At 27.6% G+C, this 17300-nt stretch overlaps 1 protein-coding gene and 1 non-coding gene across 3 annotated transcripts in view; one reads left to right on the forward strand and one right to left on the reverse strand.

Annotated features, from left to right (window-relative positions):
- Positions 1–13403, forward strand: part of Fsn (F-box synaptic protein) — a 29326-nt gene extending 15923 nt beyond the window's left edge. For both annotated transcript variants that reach the window (XM_014437153.2, XM_014437154.2), the window contains 2 exons: positions 4305–4395; positions 6231–13403. In XM_014437153.2, the coding sequence (XP_014292639.1) occupies positions 4305–4395; positions 6231–6325 (186 nt within the window). In that variant the 3' untranslated portion in view covers positions 6326–13403. The remainder of the gene's footprint in view (positions 1–4304; positions 4396–6230) is intronic.
- Positions 13404–15086: 1683 nt separating this feature from the next.
- On the reverse strand, positions 15087–15160 carry TRNAN-GUU (transfer RNA asparagine (anticodon GUU)). Its single transcript has one exon. It is a non-coding gene; the product is annotated as a tRNA-Asn (tRNA).
- Between the last annotated feature and the right edge of the window lie 2140 nt (positions 15161–17300).

Below are 17300 nucleotides of genomic sequence, written 5' to 3' on the forward strand. Positions count from 1 at the left end.
TTGGGTTTTCTACTGTATCATTATAACTTTCTGGATATTCTCACACTTATTCTATAATAATAACTAAGTACAGCGCTGAAAGAAAGCTTGCAATAGACCCAAGTAAAAATATTTTTAAAAAATTGAGAAAGTTGTGTGTCCTGTAGGATACATTGTATTTGACTGGTTTTAAGGGTTGACAAAATTAGTTAATATTTTGATATATTTTATGTTTGGGAAACATAGCTTTGTGTTGTGTATTTTACAGGTTTTTGAATGGTTTATTTTGAGAAAAGTATATTTCAGGAATCATTAGACATATAGATGCTAATTAGCATTCAATTAAAGCAGGTCGACCATACTATTTAGTAGTTAATGCTGTTTATCTTCATAGGAGTAGTAGTTTTCATGATATTTGCCAAAATAAATCTACAAAATGTTGATTTCTAGTTGTTCTGACAAAATTTCATATGCAAAATTCATATTCATATGCAAATATCATAAAAACTACTACTACTGCTATGATGATAAATGTCATAGACTACTTTATAGTTCATTAAACTAGCTTTGATTTGCTTGCTAATAGACATCTGTAATTTTAATGATTCTTGAGTTATAGATTTCCACAAATAAATTCTCTAACAACTGATTTTTTGTTATAAAATGTTGCTTTTAAAAAAAAGTGTATCTCGGGAACTAGTGAACATAAATAGCTCTTTTAGGGCTTATATTTTAACATATTTACTCTTATTTGAATGACATTCTATTAGGATTTTTAGTGTTGTTGGTAATTGTAAAGATGTGGAGTCTGAATGAAAAATTATTTTTTTCTGATTTGATGAAAAATTATATTTTTTTGAAACCGCTGCCATTTTTTATTACTTCTAACTATGATTGGCAGACTCATCAATTTTACTCTTAACTGTATATAGTTTTCATTAAAATAATAAAAAATTGGAATTAATTAACTAAATATATTTTTTTAGGTTAATCTTTTACACTATTAACCAATATGTCAAAAACTTGTCCATTTCAATTGAATATGCATGATGAATGGCAATAATATGTCCATGTGTGTTGAAAACCAACCACAATTTTTTTATCAGTACTTATTATTTATTTTAATTAATAAGTAATTAGGCTTTGAAATGATTCTGTCTTGATAACATATATTTGTTTTACTGTTAATAATATATCATTATAAGTTAAATTATCACTCATTTCCACATTACTCATAATTATTGAGTATTAACCTGAATCTATTTTTTTTTTTTTTTTTTTGTGATATTTTGTTATTTATTCTCATTTAAAAAAAAAAAAAATCTTTTTTAGCTTGAGCTTATCTGTAAATTGAAGGCTCACAAATTTTTTAGAGTGATTTTGAATAAAAAATTCAGCATAGCAACAAAAAATATATATATGTATTATATTTTTCTAGACCTTTATTATGTCAAAAAGGTACCAACAATGATCAAAAAATGCAAATTCCGTTTTTGTGGATATCATTTCAACTCAAAAATATATCTCCTCTACTATGAACTTTTCATACAAGATTGAAACTAAAAGAAACTATCTTGATTTAACCTATTGTATTTTATTGAACTTACATTTTCAACTTATAAATTGTTATAATAAGGGCTGTTCAACTCAGATATGATATTGAATCTACATTTGAGAGGTACAAACAACCATTTTTGTGGCACAAAATCATTAAAATCCTTATGCTCCTACTTACGTCTTCGATTTCTAACTAATAGGGGTCTCTTAATATGTTTTTGGATTTCCTGAGAATGAAAAAACAAATTAGATTTTATAATCACCCGCTTGTGAATCGATTGATTTTAACTTTTCGGATTTCAAACATATTGTGGTCAATTAATTTATTTTCAAAGATTCTGAAAATCAAAATAAAATTGATTTTATAATCTTGCGCTTATGAATTGATTTATTTTAATTTTTCGGATTTCTAACTTATTGGGGTCCCTATATAAGTATTCGGAGGTTCTGAAAATGAAATCGATTTTATGATCGCACACTTGTGTATCAAATTTATTTTAATTATGAGAGATAGTTGACCTTGGATAATAAATGAGGAGAAGATGGTTGGGGGTGCGGTCAATGAAAAACACAAATAAGTATGATTAACTTATTTAAAATAAGTTAATCATACTTATTTGTGTTTTTCATTGACCGCACCCCCAACCATCTTCTCCTCAAATTTATTTTAACTTTAGGATTTCTAACATATTGGGGTTCCTATGTATGCTTTCAGAGGTGCTGAAAATGAATATATTTTAACTTAACCAATATGTAACAAATAAATCCATAGGCATTCGTATGATCGTAAAATCCATTTTTTTAAATTTTCAGTGCCTCCGAAATCTTATGAAGGGACCCAAATAGGTTTGGTTAACCATTAATTGGGTTAAAGAATTAATTATCTGGTTTTTTCAACAGCTAAACATAATTATAATTAGTTTTAGTTGTCATATATATATAGCTAAAATAATTTTTAGTTGTCCATTTTAACTAACAAGTAATTTAGTTGTAAGATTTAGTGGTAGCTAACAGTTAATAACTAAATTAGTTCCATTTTTTAGCAGAACTAATTCTGAAAACTATTTAGCTATTAGTTTGTACCTTAGTTAACTAAATATTAGCTAGCTAATGCCCAGCTCTGTCACCCTCTATAAAGTTGGTACTCATAATTAAGGCCCAAGAAAGAAAGACCAAGAAATTTTTTTCAGAACTAGTTTATAAAATTACCATGAATTATTCCAGGCCAAGTTTGCTTGTGAAGGGCCATTAGAGTAAAATTTTAGAGGAATTTTATCATTCGGCTTATGTACACAAGTTGAAGTTTGCCATGCTACAGGAAATTATATGTATATAGTTAAAAAAACAAAATACAAATATTAAGTTGTTTTTTCCCTCTGGTATAAATAATTCAAATTTTGGTGTATGTACCAAGTATAGTCTACATCCCAGCTGGACCCATTACAGTTGATAACAGATTGTGGAATAAGAAATTTGGGCTTAGAAAAACAATTTTATTCACCAAACTCAATAATGAATTCTTCTAGGATTTTACTAAATTAAATATTTTGGTAATATAAAAAAAAAAAATTAATTTTGTTAATATCATGTGATTCTACTCCTCCCCTGTACCACTGCTTATATTCTTCTCGGCCTGCTGCTGTTTAAATTCGAAATTCTTTGCTGTTCGATATGGTCTCCTTACTCAGTGGCTCGATTTTGTAGGCCCATTGAAGGATTTGGTCATCTTTAGATTCATCTTTCTAGCTCGTTCTTTAGATGTTCTTAATATGAGGTTGAGTTTGTTGGTTGAACACCCCAGGGTGTGTATGCTGACCTCATTCTTTTAGTCCAGCAACTTTTGCAACATGAGACTGCATCAAAATGAAAACATTGCTGGTGTAAAACACTAATAGCTCTACAAAATTTAACAGGATGTCAGTTATGAACTTCAAGGTTCCTTTTAGGAACACTTGGAGATCGGTCTTAGTATCTGAAGTGATCCGACCCCAAAACTACTACTAACTCAACTTTTGTACGCAGTATTTCAAAGATATTGTACTGAAAGAGTTGAACTTAAAGTGGTGGAATCATTAATTAAAGGTGAACTTCAGGAAGCCACCTCCTCTCTGTATTCACTGATGTTCAAATTTCAAGTAAAATGAAGCTTCTGAATGGTTCCCGCTGCTCTGTATGTTAAATATATGCTGCTCTGGTAAAAATATATTATCAGCGGGAATCCTCACTTCCAGTTGGCCTTAAATTACCCTCCTTGTGAAGTTACCTGTTTGCCCTCCTCATTAAGTTGCCAGCCTGTCTTCTTTATCAAGTTTCCAAATCTGCCCTTCTCATCAAGTTGCCTATTAATCCTCCTAATGGTAGTTTTAGGTATTCTTAATCTTCTGGTCATATGTAACATTTATTATATTACACACACATTACAGTAACCTCTAAGTAACCCTTTGTTTTTATATTATTATAGTTTACTTAATTAAGTAATATTTTTTATTCATATATCTTTGGCTTATTATGTTTTGTTTAAAACTTTTAAATTATATTTTGTTTATGAATTTTTTAATTATGTTGATTATTTATAATTTTTAGTTTTCATCTGTATTGAGCATATCTTGAAAAATGCATAGCTAGTTAGGTTGTTAAAAAAAATAAAATTTTTAGTCATTTATTGATTGAATACTAAAGTGGTATTACTTCCTCTGAACGGAAGCACTATCACAATCTATGTTTTTCTCATCTAAATATAAAATGTATATTATTTTATTTTTTCTTAGGTTGGGGAACGGATTCGAGTAATTCTAGACTGTGATGATAACACTTTATCATTCGAAAAAAATTATGAATTTCTTGGAGTTGCTTTTAGAGGTAAATTGGTTTTGTTTATTAAGCTTGTTATTTTTGAAATAAAGTTTTCATGTATTTGTTTTTATTTTTTAATCTTGAAGAAGTTTTTAGCCTTGAGGTAATTTTCTTCTAAGATTCAATGAGTTGGATGGACTGATATTCCACCTTACTCCTTAATGAGGAAATAATTTTACTGTATTCATTTGCCTGTTTATGAGACTATAATTTATGTTTTAGATTAATGTATTAACTTATGTTTCTTTTAACCAATAAATTAGTTTTAAGTTAATAGATTAAATTATTAATGGTATAAGATTTTTTATTCCTAATTTTAAATATTTTTTTATTTTGTTTATGTTTTAGCTACTTATAATCATTTTGAAATCCAGAATATGCATATTTCTTGTAATGATAAAATTGCAATTCATTCTTGACATTAGGGATTGTGCCTATTCTTTATTTTGAACTAATCAAAATAATTTTTATTACTTCTGTGAACTAATAAAGTTTTACGAGTTAATATTTAACCAATTTAAATAAAAGAGAAAGTTCACAATTTGACATATATCATAATAAGAAATAATTTATAAAAACAAAAAAAAAATTAATATTTAAAAAAATATTTGGAAAGATCATTGAAAGTTTAATTGTCTAATTAAAACAATCAGACCTTTATACAAAGCACTTCTTCTTTTATTGAATACTAAAAAAATGAAAATCTGATTACTGGCCTAATATCCTAATATTCCAGATAAAGAAAAACAACAAATCGAAAACCAGAAGAGTGTTCTGACTGACACACCAACTTTGTTTCACAGAAAATCTAAGTATTGATAAACAATGAAACCAGCAAACAACTGTGGACTGTGTGCTTCTCAGGTCCCAAATGAGGATTAATTTAATTACACAGCTCCATGTAAGGCCCCTGTCTCCATTGACGTTAACTATAGTGGTCTCACAGACTGATGTTCCTGTCAAATAGTTAAATTGGTTTCTTAGAGAATCTTCTTCACTAATAATTTAAATTAAAATGTAACTTTATTTGAACATTATCAAAAATAGAACTCACTAAAAACTTTTATTATTAGCTACATATCCAGACAGAGTCAAAACACTGCTCTCTGATTAGAAGACTGTTGTTAGAGTACTTTGTGAAATTTCTCTTATTTTCCCCTTTCCAAGGGTAATAAACTTTTAGAATTAATAATTTGTTTTAGGCAATTTTTTTTTTTTTTTTTTTATAAAATAATACTTTTTATTTATTGATAGATATTACAATCTGCCACACAATTGTGGGCAATAGGTAATAGTGATGGATGATCTCATACATAATAAAATTAAAAAAAAAATAATTAAATAAAAAAACTCTTAAAATATATACAAACAAAAGAATAAACAAAATGAACATAATCAAACTATTAGTCAAAATTAGAACTGTCTTTGGGTTGTAATTGCTTTATAATTAACACTATGCAGTGGATACTTAGATCTAGTCCTAACTTTAATAGGTAACTATTCTTTTTTTTAATGAATACCACATCTGTGGTTGGCAAAAGTCTGAAGAATTAAAATTGCCAAAATGGGGCTCTCTGTTCAAGAGATATTAAAAAATAAATTATGTGGTTAGCATGACACCAACATGCTATCACCAGCTGTTAGAGTATGAAACCAATCTGTTGTCACTGGCAACTAGCATTTGGTTTACACATGACAACATTGGTGTCACCGACATAAAAGTATTAATAATGGCATTGTAATTCAAAAAAGATTTATTGACTCATACTAATTTTAATTATGATTGTTTCAATTATATATGTGTTTATTACTTTATTTATGCATTTAATTTTATTTCTCAGGTTTACCAGATAGAAAATTATATCCGTCGGTTTCAGCTGTTTATGGCAATACGGAAGTTTCTATGGTTTATTTAGGGCCTCCATTAGATGGCTAACGTCTAGCACATACTGTCAGTGGACATTATACTCCAGACTTTAGAGGAATTGATGCAATTTGCTTAAAGTTGTCACCATTTTTTTTTTTAGTTTTTGTTAACTTTTATCTATTTATTTTGTTAAAACAATGAGGCAAATAAGGTTAATCCAGGTACATATTCTTTTTGCTTAAACATTTATAATGGAAATGTGGCATTATAATTATTACTAGAATTAATGATTTTTTTTTTGTGTGACTGATATTTTCTTTATAGTTTTTATGGATGATAATGATTTGTATTGCTGAAAAACCTTTAAGCTATTATGGTTTTATCTATTTTAAAACATGGTTTATTTAATATTATGAGTATATCTGCATTTATTTTCTGATACTCATTGGTATTTCATGCTTAGTATTTTAATTTTTTGTTTTAACTTTCTATGAATTTATGCTAGTCATACTAAAGTTCTCATCAATTTTTAGTTTATAAATATTTAGTTTTCAATTTAATTTTATATTTTTATCAATTCATTATTAGGCTTAACTTATAGTTTTATACTGTAGGTATAAAATTATCACAAAAGTCATTTTATTTATTAAAAAGTTGTTTGTTAAAAGATATGAAGGTAGAAGTCTTATTCTAAGTTGAAAAACATTTGTTTTAATTTTCAAACATACTCGGAGGATATATTTTTTCAAACTGCAGTAATGCATATATATGTCTCAGAGATCAATTAGGTCTTAAAAACAGTTTTTATTAGATTCAATTATAATGTATAGAGTTTTACATTATTAAAATATAAATTACATCCATTATTAAGATGAATAACAAGTGACCTAATAAAGAGAAATTGTTAGAAACTATAGACAATAATAGATAAAACATCGATGTGTTTGAAAAAATATTGAAATCAGTAAAATAAATTAAGTACACATTAATGAAATAAATATCACAATTCAAATGAAATGTCACTTAGTATTTAGGCTGTCAGTTAGGTGCACTAAACAAATGAAGTGAAACTCCTCTAGGTTTAACACTTGTATAATTATTTCATGCCTTTTGAAGAATGACAATTTAAACATAGTGATATTTTGGTTATTTATTTTCAAAAAATGTAAAAATCATATGATTTGAGTGTTTTTTTTTTTTTTTTTTTTTTTTTTAAATAAACGATTCATATTGAATGCCAGAATTGAGTTTTACCAATATTTTAACCTTTCTGCCATAGTGCATACAAATGATTTGCTATATTTTAATAGTTTGTTAATGTTGCTTTATTCTTCAGATTATTCAAAACAATAGGAATATTTTGTCAAAAAGTGGTAATTGTCATTATCCATTAGAAGATATTCAATGGTAAATTACCATTCTTTTGGCTTGCATTTTGTAAAATTGTCCATGTAGAAATTCGATAAAACGGGTCCTGTTGAGAGGAGTTTTACTATAGTTAATAGGAGCTATGAACAGTGTCTTTAATTTTTTTATTATCTACCATTTATGATGTCTTCCATTCTTAGTAGATTTTATTTTGGATTTAACTTGTCCACGTATACACAAATAAAAGGCAAAAAGAGTATATACTGTTCTCTCTATGAAGTTTTATGACTTCTCTTATTTGTATTTTGTAATTCCTTGACATTATTTTGAAATGCCTCATAATTCTTCACTGATATCTTGAATATTTCCTTAAAAAGAACTTAACCCAATAACAATAAATATTCTTTTTGGTTAAGAGGAAATGTTTAAAAAACATTTATATCAAGATTACATTCCTTGTTATCAATGTACTAATATTGTTATTGCACTATTTTTGTCTGGTGCAAAGTGAATATTCGTGTCCTTTTGAACGATTTCAAGTACAAATTGTAAATAGTTATATAAATGTATATATTTTGATAAATCCTTTTGTCCTTGTAAACTTTCCTTTATTTAAACAATGTTATCATAGCGATATAATTTGACGTTCAACGATATAAATATTTCTAGTCATGGTTATGTGTATAGTTATATTAATATATATTTAAATTATTTTATATTATGCTCAAAAATACCTATTGTGTGTTCTCTACTTATTCTCTTATTATTAGTTCCTAGTTTTTTTATATGTGTGTTTTTTTTTTACTGTGTATTGAGCTGTTTTATTTTTTTATAAATATTTTTAACAGTGAAGTGAAAATTTTCGATATTTTGAAAACATATAAGTTTTATGATTGTAAGACGAAGATACTGCATCGACTTTGTTTATCGTGGTTTGCTCTTTTTGGGATTGGGGATTGTAGGGAAATAAAATTTTATTTTTTGTAGTTGTGTGTTAAAGTTATTGTCTATCAACTAGTTGTTTTTAGTATATTCTGATAGAAATGTGGTGGCATGTGGCTTCATCGGAATGGGAGACCAGTGTTACCAAATAAAAAATCCATCCTGTCCTCCAAAGTCTAGTGTTTGTACTTCATTATTTTTGTCTTTAAAAGGTGCCTGATTTAGCATCAATCTATTTTTCTTGTTAATTCACTCTGTTCATGATTTGGTTTCATGGTTCAGGTGGGCCACACCTTTTCTACATTCTCATTGATCATTGTCTATCACATGGCATGCTGAAACTGAGTATGAACCATGGAAACTCAGGCTCTGTTTTCAGGATGCCCATGAGATTTTGTCTAAAGAAAGTCAATCTGGATTTGGTTTCTCTTAACTGCCACCAGCTGAACACAGACCCAATGCAAAATAACTCAGCAGCCCTCTTCTGCTCAATATTTCATATACATTTTTTAAAAATAATATTAATAAATCAAGATATTATAAAACTAAAGCTTACTACTATATTTTAATAATATGAATTGTAATGTAGTTATTATCTAATAATAATAATTATATTGATGTTTTACATAAAATAAAACACAGTTATTTTATAAAATGACTTAATAATGATGGTAGGAGTATAATTTAATTATAATTACTTGGATAAAATGTTCATAATAGCTCAAGTAGAGCTTAAAATGTTTTTATTTATAACAATTATCCTCAACACTCTTCTTACCTCCTTTTCTCTGAAAGTTTGAATAATTGATTCAAAATTCAATTTTCTTGCTGGCATAGATTGAATAAACAGCATTTTTTTCTCTTTAAACTCTAAGCAACTTATGGAGTACACTTTTGGAATATGATAAAAGTGTGAAATATTTTTTTTTTTAACCAACATTTTTATTTAAGTGGTGTTAGCTTTAAAAGATTTTTTTATTCCACTCTTAGTGGCCTCTCTTAAAAATCCAGGCTCTTGGGATTTTGAAACTCCCCTTGCCTCATTCCTGACTATGGAGTAAAAAGTGATATTATTTTCTTGAAAGCTTAGTTAGGATCAGTTTATTGTATTTCTACCCATTAGATACTTTAAAAAGTGACTATAAAGTAATTCTTTTGGTTATGAGAATTAATCTTATTTTTCCCCATTCATCCCAAAATATCAAAATAAAACATTTCCAAGTTTTAAAGTAAATTTTAGCTCTCTTTCTGTGCCAAATTTTAGCACTCTTTCTCTCTCCATCTCAATGGTGCTTAGTAAGATATTTTTTAACATGTTGACTGCCACAGTACTTTTCAAGATTTCAGTCTAGGAAGCCAATTTAAGTTTGGTCAGCTAAGCCAAGTAAGCAAACTACGAGTTATTTGGCTAGGGCGAGTTATCTTGTAGGTTGGCGTCACAGGCAATAACACCAACTACGAGTTATCTCGTCACGCAGTCAACGTGTTAATGAAGTACATATAAATTTTTATTGAAATTCAAGAATTGAACAAAATACTTCTGTTTAGAAATATCATAGATTTTTTCACTTCATTGTGATTTTATAATTCACATTTCATTTAACTTACCCACTAGAAAGTGAGCTTTTATTGTTAATTTTTGGAGTAAATTTAATTTACCTATAATCTATATTAATCTTTTACATTTAAGAAATAATGTTTTTTATAGAACCTGCCTCATGGAATATCAGTAAAATAATCTTTTTTAATCAATATTTTTTTTTTTCTGGTAAATATTTCCTTAACTTTCATAGTTTGTATGAATTAAATTTTTTTTATAAGTTATATTATATCAAAAAGCTTTTGAAATTTTAAATTGTTCACAGCCATTTTAATCAATCTAATCTGGTTTGGTTGTTAAAAAATAATAGTCCGTAAAATAGTTTTGATTTTTGTTTTATTGCTTTAATTTATAAAATAAGAGTTCTTTAAGGCATGAAAAATGGGGATATTGTGTTTCTTTTGAAGTAGGATATTTGATTTTAAATATAAAAAATTGAAATTTTTTATCCCACCTCTAATGAAAATGTGAGCAATAAATCGAAAACTATTTGGCACATAGTCATAAGTGGTTTTATCAGTTGAACCTTTATTTTTTAATTAGATGTGTAATCTAATAAAACAATCATTTCCATTTGTATGTAACTTAGCATTATGTGTTTGGCATTTATTTTTCCACAATCTATTGAAATGGCTCATGGTAAATAATCCCTATTTAGTGCCTTTTAACTTTATATGTATACTTATATATAGATATTTTATTGTAAATATGTTAAATAAGTAGCTGTTTCAAAGGTAAATTTATTTGATTTATTAATATAAATTTATGTATATATATTAATAAATCTCTACAAAATATTGAAATAAATTTATGTCTGGGACTTTAAAATTTTGACCTATTATATATGATTTAATGCCAAACATTAATCTTATAACTCATTCCAACAAAGTTAAAGCATCACATGTGCATTTTAACAGATTTTTTTATTAATTCAAATTAACTATTCATACTTACAGCTAACTAGCTGTAACTACAGTGCTGCCTAATAAGACTGTTAATCTTCCTGATTTTACTAGACCTCCCTTCTATAACTGTTTTCCACCTCATAACCAAAGAATTAGGACATAACTTGTCACTGATATTGCTTTAATATTGTTAGAAACACTAAGTTTGATGTGGAAAAGTTGTATTTTTTAAAATACCAAAACATTTAGTTGAACCCTATATCTACTGAACATGTATTTATCAAAACTGTTTATGTATTTTACATGAAAATATTTCTTTTACCAGTAGAAATTAAAATTTGAATTCATATTTCTTTTCTATTCTATAATTATATCAGGCTATTTATTTATTTTTCATATACTTCTTAACACGTTGACTGCCACAGTACTTTTCAAGATTTCAGTCTAGGAAGCCCATTTAAGTTTGGTCAGTTAAGCCAAGTAAGCAAACTACGAGTTATCTCGTAGGTTAGCGTCACAGGCAATAAAACCAACTACGAGATAACTCGTAGTTGGCAGTCAACGTGTTAATAAGAAAGAAGAATGTACATCTTACCTTATTTGGCAAGGCAATGAAATTCCACCATGCTTTGGAAGTAAGTTTTTGAAAAAGTTGTATTAACTGTCTTTATATAACGGATGTGCGGCTTTCTTTATTTGTTATTCTCTGCATTTAAAATTAGTAATTTTTGCTAAAACCCGATTTAGACTTTGTTTCCTACTGTCAATATGTCCCTCTAATCAGTGGTTCCCTACAGATGGTCCATGGGAGCCTTGACAATGGACCGCAGAAAGGTCCAACAGTTTAATTGAAAGATTTTTCGAATAACTAAGGTTTTTAAAGTGATGTTCATTAAATGAGAAAAGCCCTACATTCAATGACTAAAGTTGTTTTATTAAAGTTTCTTAAAAAGTAAAAAAATATTATTTTTATATGATAAAAAATAATTTTAGCAACTTATGCATGAAAAATCTTATGAATGTATTTTAGAGATACTTTTTAATCCATGACCATTTTATTAAACCATAGAATTTATTCTTTAAATAATTTGTATTTGTCGATAAACCAAAATTTGCTCACTGATTTTTTTATTTTTTTTTATTTTTCATGACTTAGTTATTACTAATTAATGATTTCTTGTAATTTTTTTTAATACAGCATCTTTTGTTCCATACATGTATTTATAGTTCTTATAATAATTTACTTTTTTCTGCCTTGGCTATAACGCAGATACTTCTGTAATACAGGTAGTCTCATTTCCTATTTATGTTTAAACCTTTTACTGGGGTAAGTTTCCAACCCCCCTCGCTAAGTTCAGGTGGACTAATACATTTTAATTTCTGGTTTAGTGCACTCCGTACTTCTGCTGGTTGGGAACCACTGTCATAGTAATTAAATGGAGGTTAGAAGTTTGAGTTAATAATGGACTTTAATAGGCTAGGTTCATTAGTTTAGAAAATTTCGCTTTCTTTAGAAAGTTCTGTGTAGCATTTTTTTTATTATTATTTTTTTAAGTAACCTTCAAGTTCAGTTTATAGATTTCATCAGTTTGAGGTTCATCTGTACCTTGTTTGGCATAATGCAGGTACAATGTTTTTGTTAAATTATTTAATTGATTGACAAAGTTAGTACAATCAGAGATATAGGACATTTCAAATAGCACAATCGTAAACAAATTAAATAAATAATAAAAAATAATTTAAAAATCAGATTCACTGTTTTTTTAATTGATTTTTCAATCTTCAATTGAATTAAAGAGTAAACATATTAATTGTTTTGATGCAACAATTAGAAATGATGAATAAATTCAAATTTTGCTATACTTGAGGTTTTGGGATGCATTAGGTTTGTTGGATAATGTATTCTTACTCCTGTGTATTTGTATGTAATTATTATATTTGCTGTATTTGGTAGTACTGATTAATTTAGATTGTAATTTATGTAATTTTTTTAGTATTATTTTTTTCTTACCCTTATAATTTTTAATACTCATTAACTAGTCAATTTTAGGTTTTATTTTTCAGCTAATGAATGTATTTTGATTAATATCAGATTTTAATTCTTAAATGACATTAAATAGACTGCCTAGTTTTCATGTGATACAAAATAATTTACTGTGGTTTTATTTATTGTTTTTTACTGAATTTATTTATTGTTATACCATAGTTTTTTTGTATATTTTGTTTTACAATTCCCTATTTAATATTTTGTAAGTATATACTTTGACTGTTTTGTATAATTTTTTTTTCTGTGATATGATTTTACACTGATATAAATAAGTTTTTATGCTAATTTTTCTTTGTTCTATTTTTAAATGTTTTTCCTTATTTTTTTTAAAATTTTCCCATTGCTATTACTAATTGTTGAATATGCAGTTTTTCAAAATTATTTCAGTCATTAATTTAATATTTAAAATCTTCCTTGTTCATATTCCTATAATGAAACACATGGAATTAATTCTTTGAAATATATTTTTTTGGATGAATAAAGCTTAATATTTATATTTTTCTATTATGATTCTAAGTTCTTGCATATAAAACTTCAAAGATTGTATTTTATGGTGTTATTGTGTACTTCTAGGTTTTAAATGTCTCGGAGGTTCTAAAAAATATAAAACTAGTCATTGTTGAATCATATGGTCAAGTGTCTAATTTGACTAGACTTGGTATGATATGCATGGTACAGCTATAATAAGATAAACTATTCAATGATATTATTCTAATAATAATAAGAGTTTGCAAATAAGATCCTGAAAAAAAGTTACCTCAAACACCTCTTACCATCACTAAAACCATTAAAAAAATTATCATGATAATCTAGCTCCTTCCTACCATTTCAAAGGGAAAGAGAACAAATTTCTTAGCATAATTGAAACTAATCTACCATCGGCTAATGAAAGAACTAAAAATAGGATGAAACAAGTGTTTAATCCCTATAGCACAATCTTATAAAATAAAAAACAAAATTATAATAAAATTAATTTAATGTCTCAATATCATTTGAAGTAATGAAATAGATAAGAATTAAAAAATGGTTGGGTTTGTCCTCAAAGATCTATAGACAGTATAGTGAATGGCCTTTGGGTTATTAAATTATTTATTGATTTGTTCAATTAAATCATGGCTTAACATTGAAGTATGGCATGGAAATGCTAAAGGAGATTCATTAATTTTTTATCACTTTTAAAATAATTTAATCAGCTGTCTACAGTTGACTGTTGATTTGAAATGAGAAGATGGTTAGGGGTGTGGTCATTAATGACACACAAAGAAGTAAAACTCATTTATGCTGACATTTTGACCTGAATTTCAGGTCTAAAAATAAAAACGAGATAACAACCTTAATTCAGAGAAAATAAAATAATAAGAAGCAAACATGGAAAACAAATATACATAACAATAAATTAAGTAGATAGTGGATGATATTAATAGGAGATAAAATATAATATTATAGAGGTAAGAATTATACAAAACAAATGATAAAAAAATTATCACAAATCAGACAGTGCTCATGTGAATTCCTCATTATTTAAATTTTCTCCCGCACCATTCATTATGTTTATTTCTTTATTTAAATGAGCACTGTCTGATTTGTAATAACTTTTTTATCATTTGTTTTGTATAATTCTTACCTCAACAATATTTTATTTTAATATAATATGAGAATGATAAGAGTTTAGAAAACAGGATTTTGCAATATAAAAAGAATAATATAGATAAATGATGAATACATACTAATTAGAAAATAATCAGACAATAACAAAAAATAGTAACACAAGGGAGAAAGAAGAAGTAGAGAAAAAGAAAAATACCTGTTAGGTGAGAATGTAAACAAAGACATGAATGTGTTCATTATTTTATTGTTAAGGTTATTGATGAGGTAAATTATGATGGTAAATAATTAATCGTACGTCAAAACTGATTAATATAATAAGTATTTCTTTATTATTTTAGGTACATGACAAAAAAAAAAAATCGCCCCCGGGTGGGCTCGAACCACCAACCTTTCGGTTAACAGCCGAACGCGCTAGCCGATTGCGCCACGGAGGCTTCGCTCTGTTCCAGCCAAAAATACAGTATTAATGGTTGTTGCATTGGCTCACAAATAAATTTTTAAATTCCTTAGTTAATTAATGACGCCGGCCGCTGGACGATGTAATAAAATTTAGCCCAAATATTAAAAAAAGACTATTGTTGGGGTTTTGATTGCAGGTGCAGGTTGGGGGAATTTTTTTACCCTCTGGGATTTTTCAGGGAGAGAATGTTTTTTTTTTTTAATGTACTGCTAAATGTAATCCATATTTTTATTTCCCTAGAAACATAAAATTTTATTCTTATTCTTGAACAAGATCTAATTTACAATTTTTTAAAATTTATTTAATCAAGGTGAAGTTTTAACAACCCAACCTAAATTTGGTAAATGTTTACCTGTTTCAGTCTTACAATTGTTTTTAGTTTTAGTTCAGATTCATTTATTTTTATAGATGGGATGTTTAAATGTTTAATACATATATACATATACCCACTATTGCCTAGTAGTGTTATGGAACAATTTTAACCAAAAAGTTTTAATGGTTTTTTTGAGATAGTGAATGTTTACTTCAATTCATAGTTGATTTAAGGTGAAGACAGGTAAATTAATGTTGCACTGTTAATATTTCACCACATTTTATGTTCAACTTTACGACCTTTCTGCCTATCAAGAAATCTGTAAGTCTGATACATTTTAATCAAAATATAAATAATGGAAGATTTTATAAACTTCATTATTTATAATTTGATTAAAGTATGTCAGATTCATAATACCACTAATGTACAGCTTTTATTTCTGAAGTTGGCTTAACAGGTTGAAAAGTTGTAATCTTATTAATAAACTGAAGATGAAGTATCATCCTACATTAATTTAATAAATGTTTTATGTTTCAGTTTTAATCTTGTTCGGAATTATTACTTTGACCTAATCATTTAACTAGTTTTACATAACACCATTTAATACTAAATATGTTTCTTAGTATGCTGATACTTGAATATGGAATAAATTATGTGGTCAAATATGAATATAATTATTTTAGCTAATAGTTTTGTATCTTTTTTTTTTTGTTTATGAAATGTTCATCTTTGTTTTTTTTCTTTTAAGTTTGTTTGTAATCATTAATTTATGTGTTTAGTACAGGCAAAAATTTAAGAAGTAAGGTGCACAAGCATCAAGACATAAGAAATCTTAGACAATGCATATTCAGTAAACTAAAGTTAGGTAGGTGGACAGGGGGTGAATTGAAAGGAGGATCGGATGTGGTGAAGAGTTATTCTACAAACCACATATAACCAAGTGCTTGTTCCCATAGTATTCACCTTAAATCCCCGAATGATGGTTATCACACTCTTTAGTGGATGCGCTTGCAGTTGAGTGGGGGCAAGAGGGTACTCACCTTAGAACATTAAGGAATGGGTTCCACACTCTGTAGTTGAGTGTTTGTTACACTTAGTTGAGTGGGAAGTGTAAGTTCTAAGAATATGCAACTTAGATCCTTTGTGGAAGGCCAGAGATGACAGAGAGGGACCCTTGGTTACACACACAGATATCGAGGAATAGCAGTGACCCAAAGGAGATTTTGAGGAATAAGTCTCTCATCGTCAAAAAAGACAAAACAGTGATTATTGATGAAATCTCCTCATATAAATTCTGTTGACGACCCTGAATCAAATACCATGACTGTTCCTGTCTCGTCAACAGTATAATAATAAAATATGTTCCTGTAAAACATTACATGTTTTTGAAAAATATAAATATTTGGTGGAAGAATGCTGATTGACCATGTGTATCCACAGTAACACCTAAATATTTATAACGGAGTGAATTTGGTACATGTGTGGTCAATTAAAACTCAAATAGTAAATTGGTGTACTATTTTATAAAAGCCAATGTAGAACAATGTTCTACGCCAATGTTGAGTCAATGTTCTATTTTATTAGAGCCAACGTATTTTATATATTGATATGTATGAGAGGCACCAGCTGGAGTTTTTTAACTTAAAATAATTTCTTTTGTTGGCATGCCAAAGATACCGCCGGACCTAGGCAAAAATCCGTCGGCAACAGATCTAAAGAAATGTACAAAGATATATAGATAACAGAGGGTATGCACCCTCTGGGAACCGTTAACCGTGTAGGCAGAGTTAAACAAACAAAC

This window comes from Halyomorpha halys, unplaced genomic scaffold, assembly GCF_000696795.3.
Source record: "Halyomorpha halys isolate HHAL.00 unplaced genomic scaffold, Hhal_1.1 Scaffold2317.1, whole genome shotgun sequence".
Classification (NCBI taxonomy): Eukaryota; Metazoa; Arthropoda; class Insecta; order Hemiptera; family Pentatomidae; genus Halyomorpha; species Halyomorpha halys.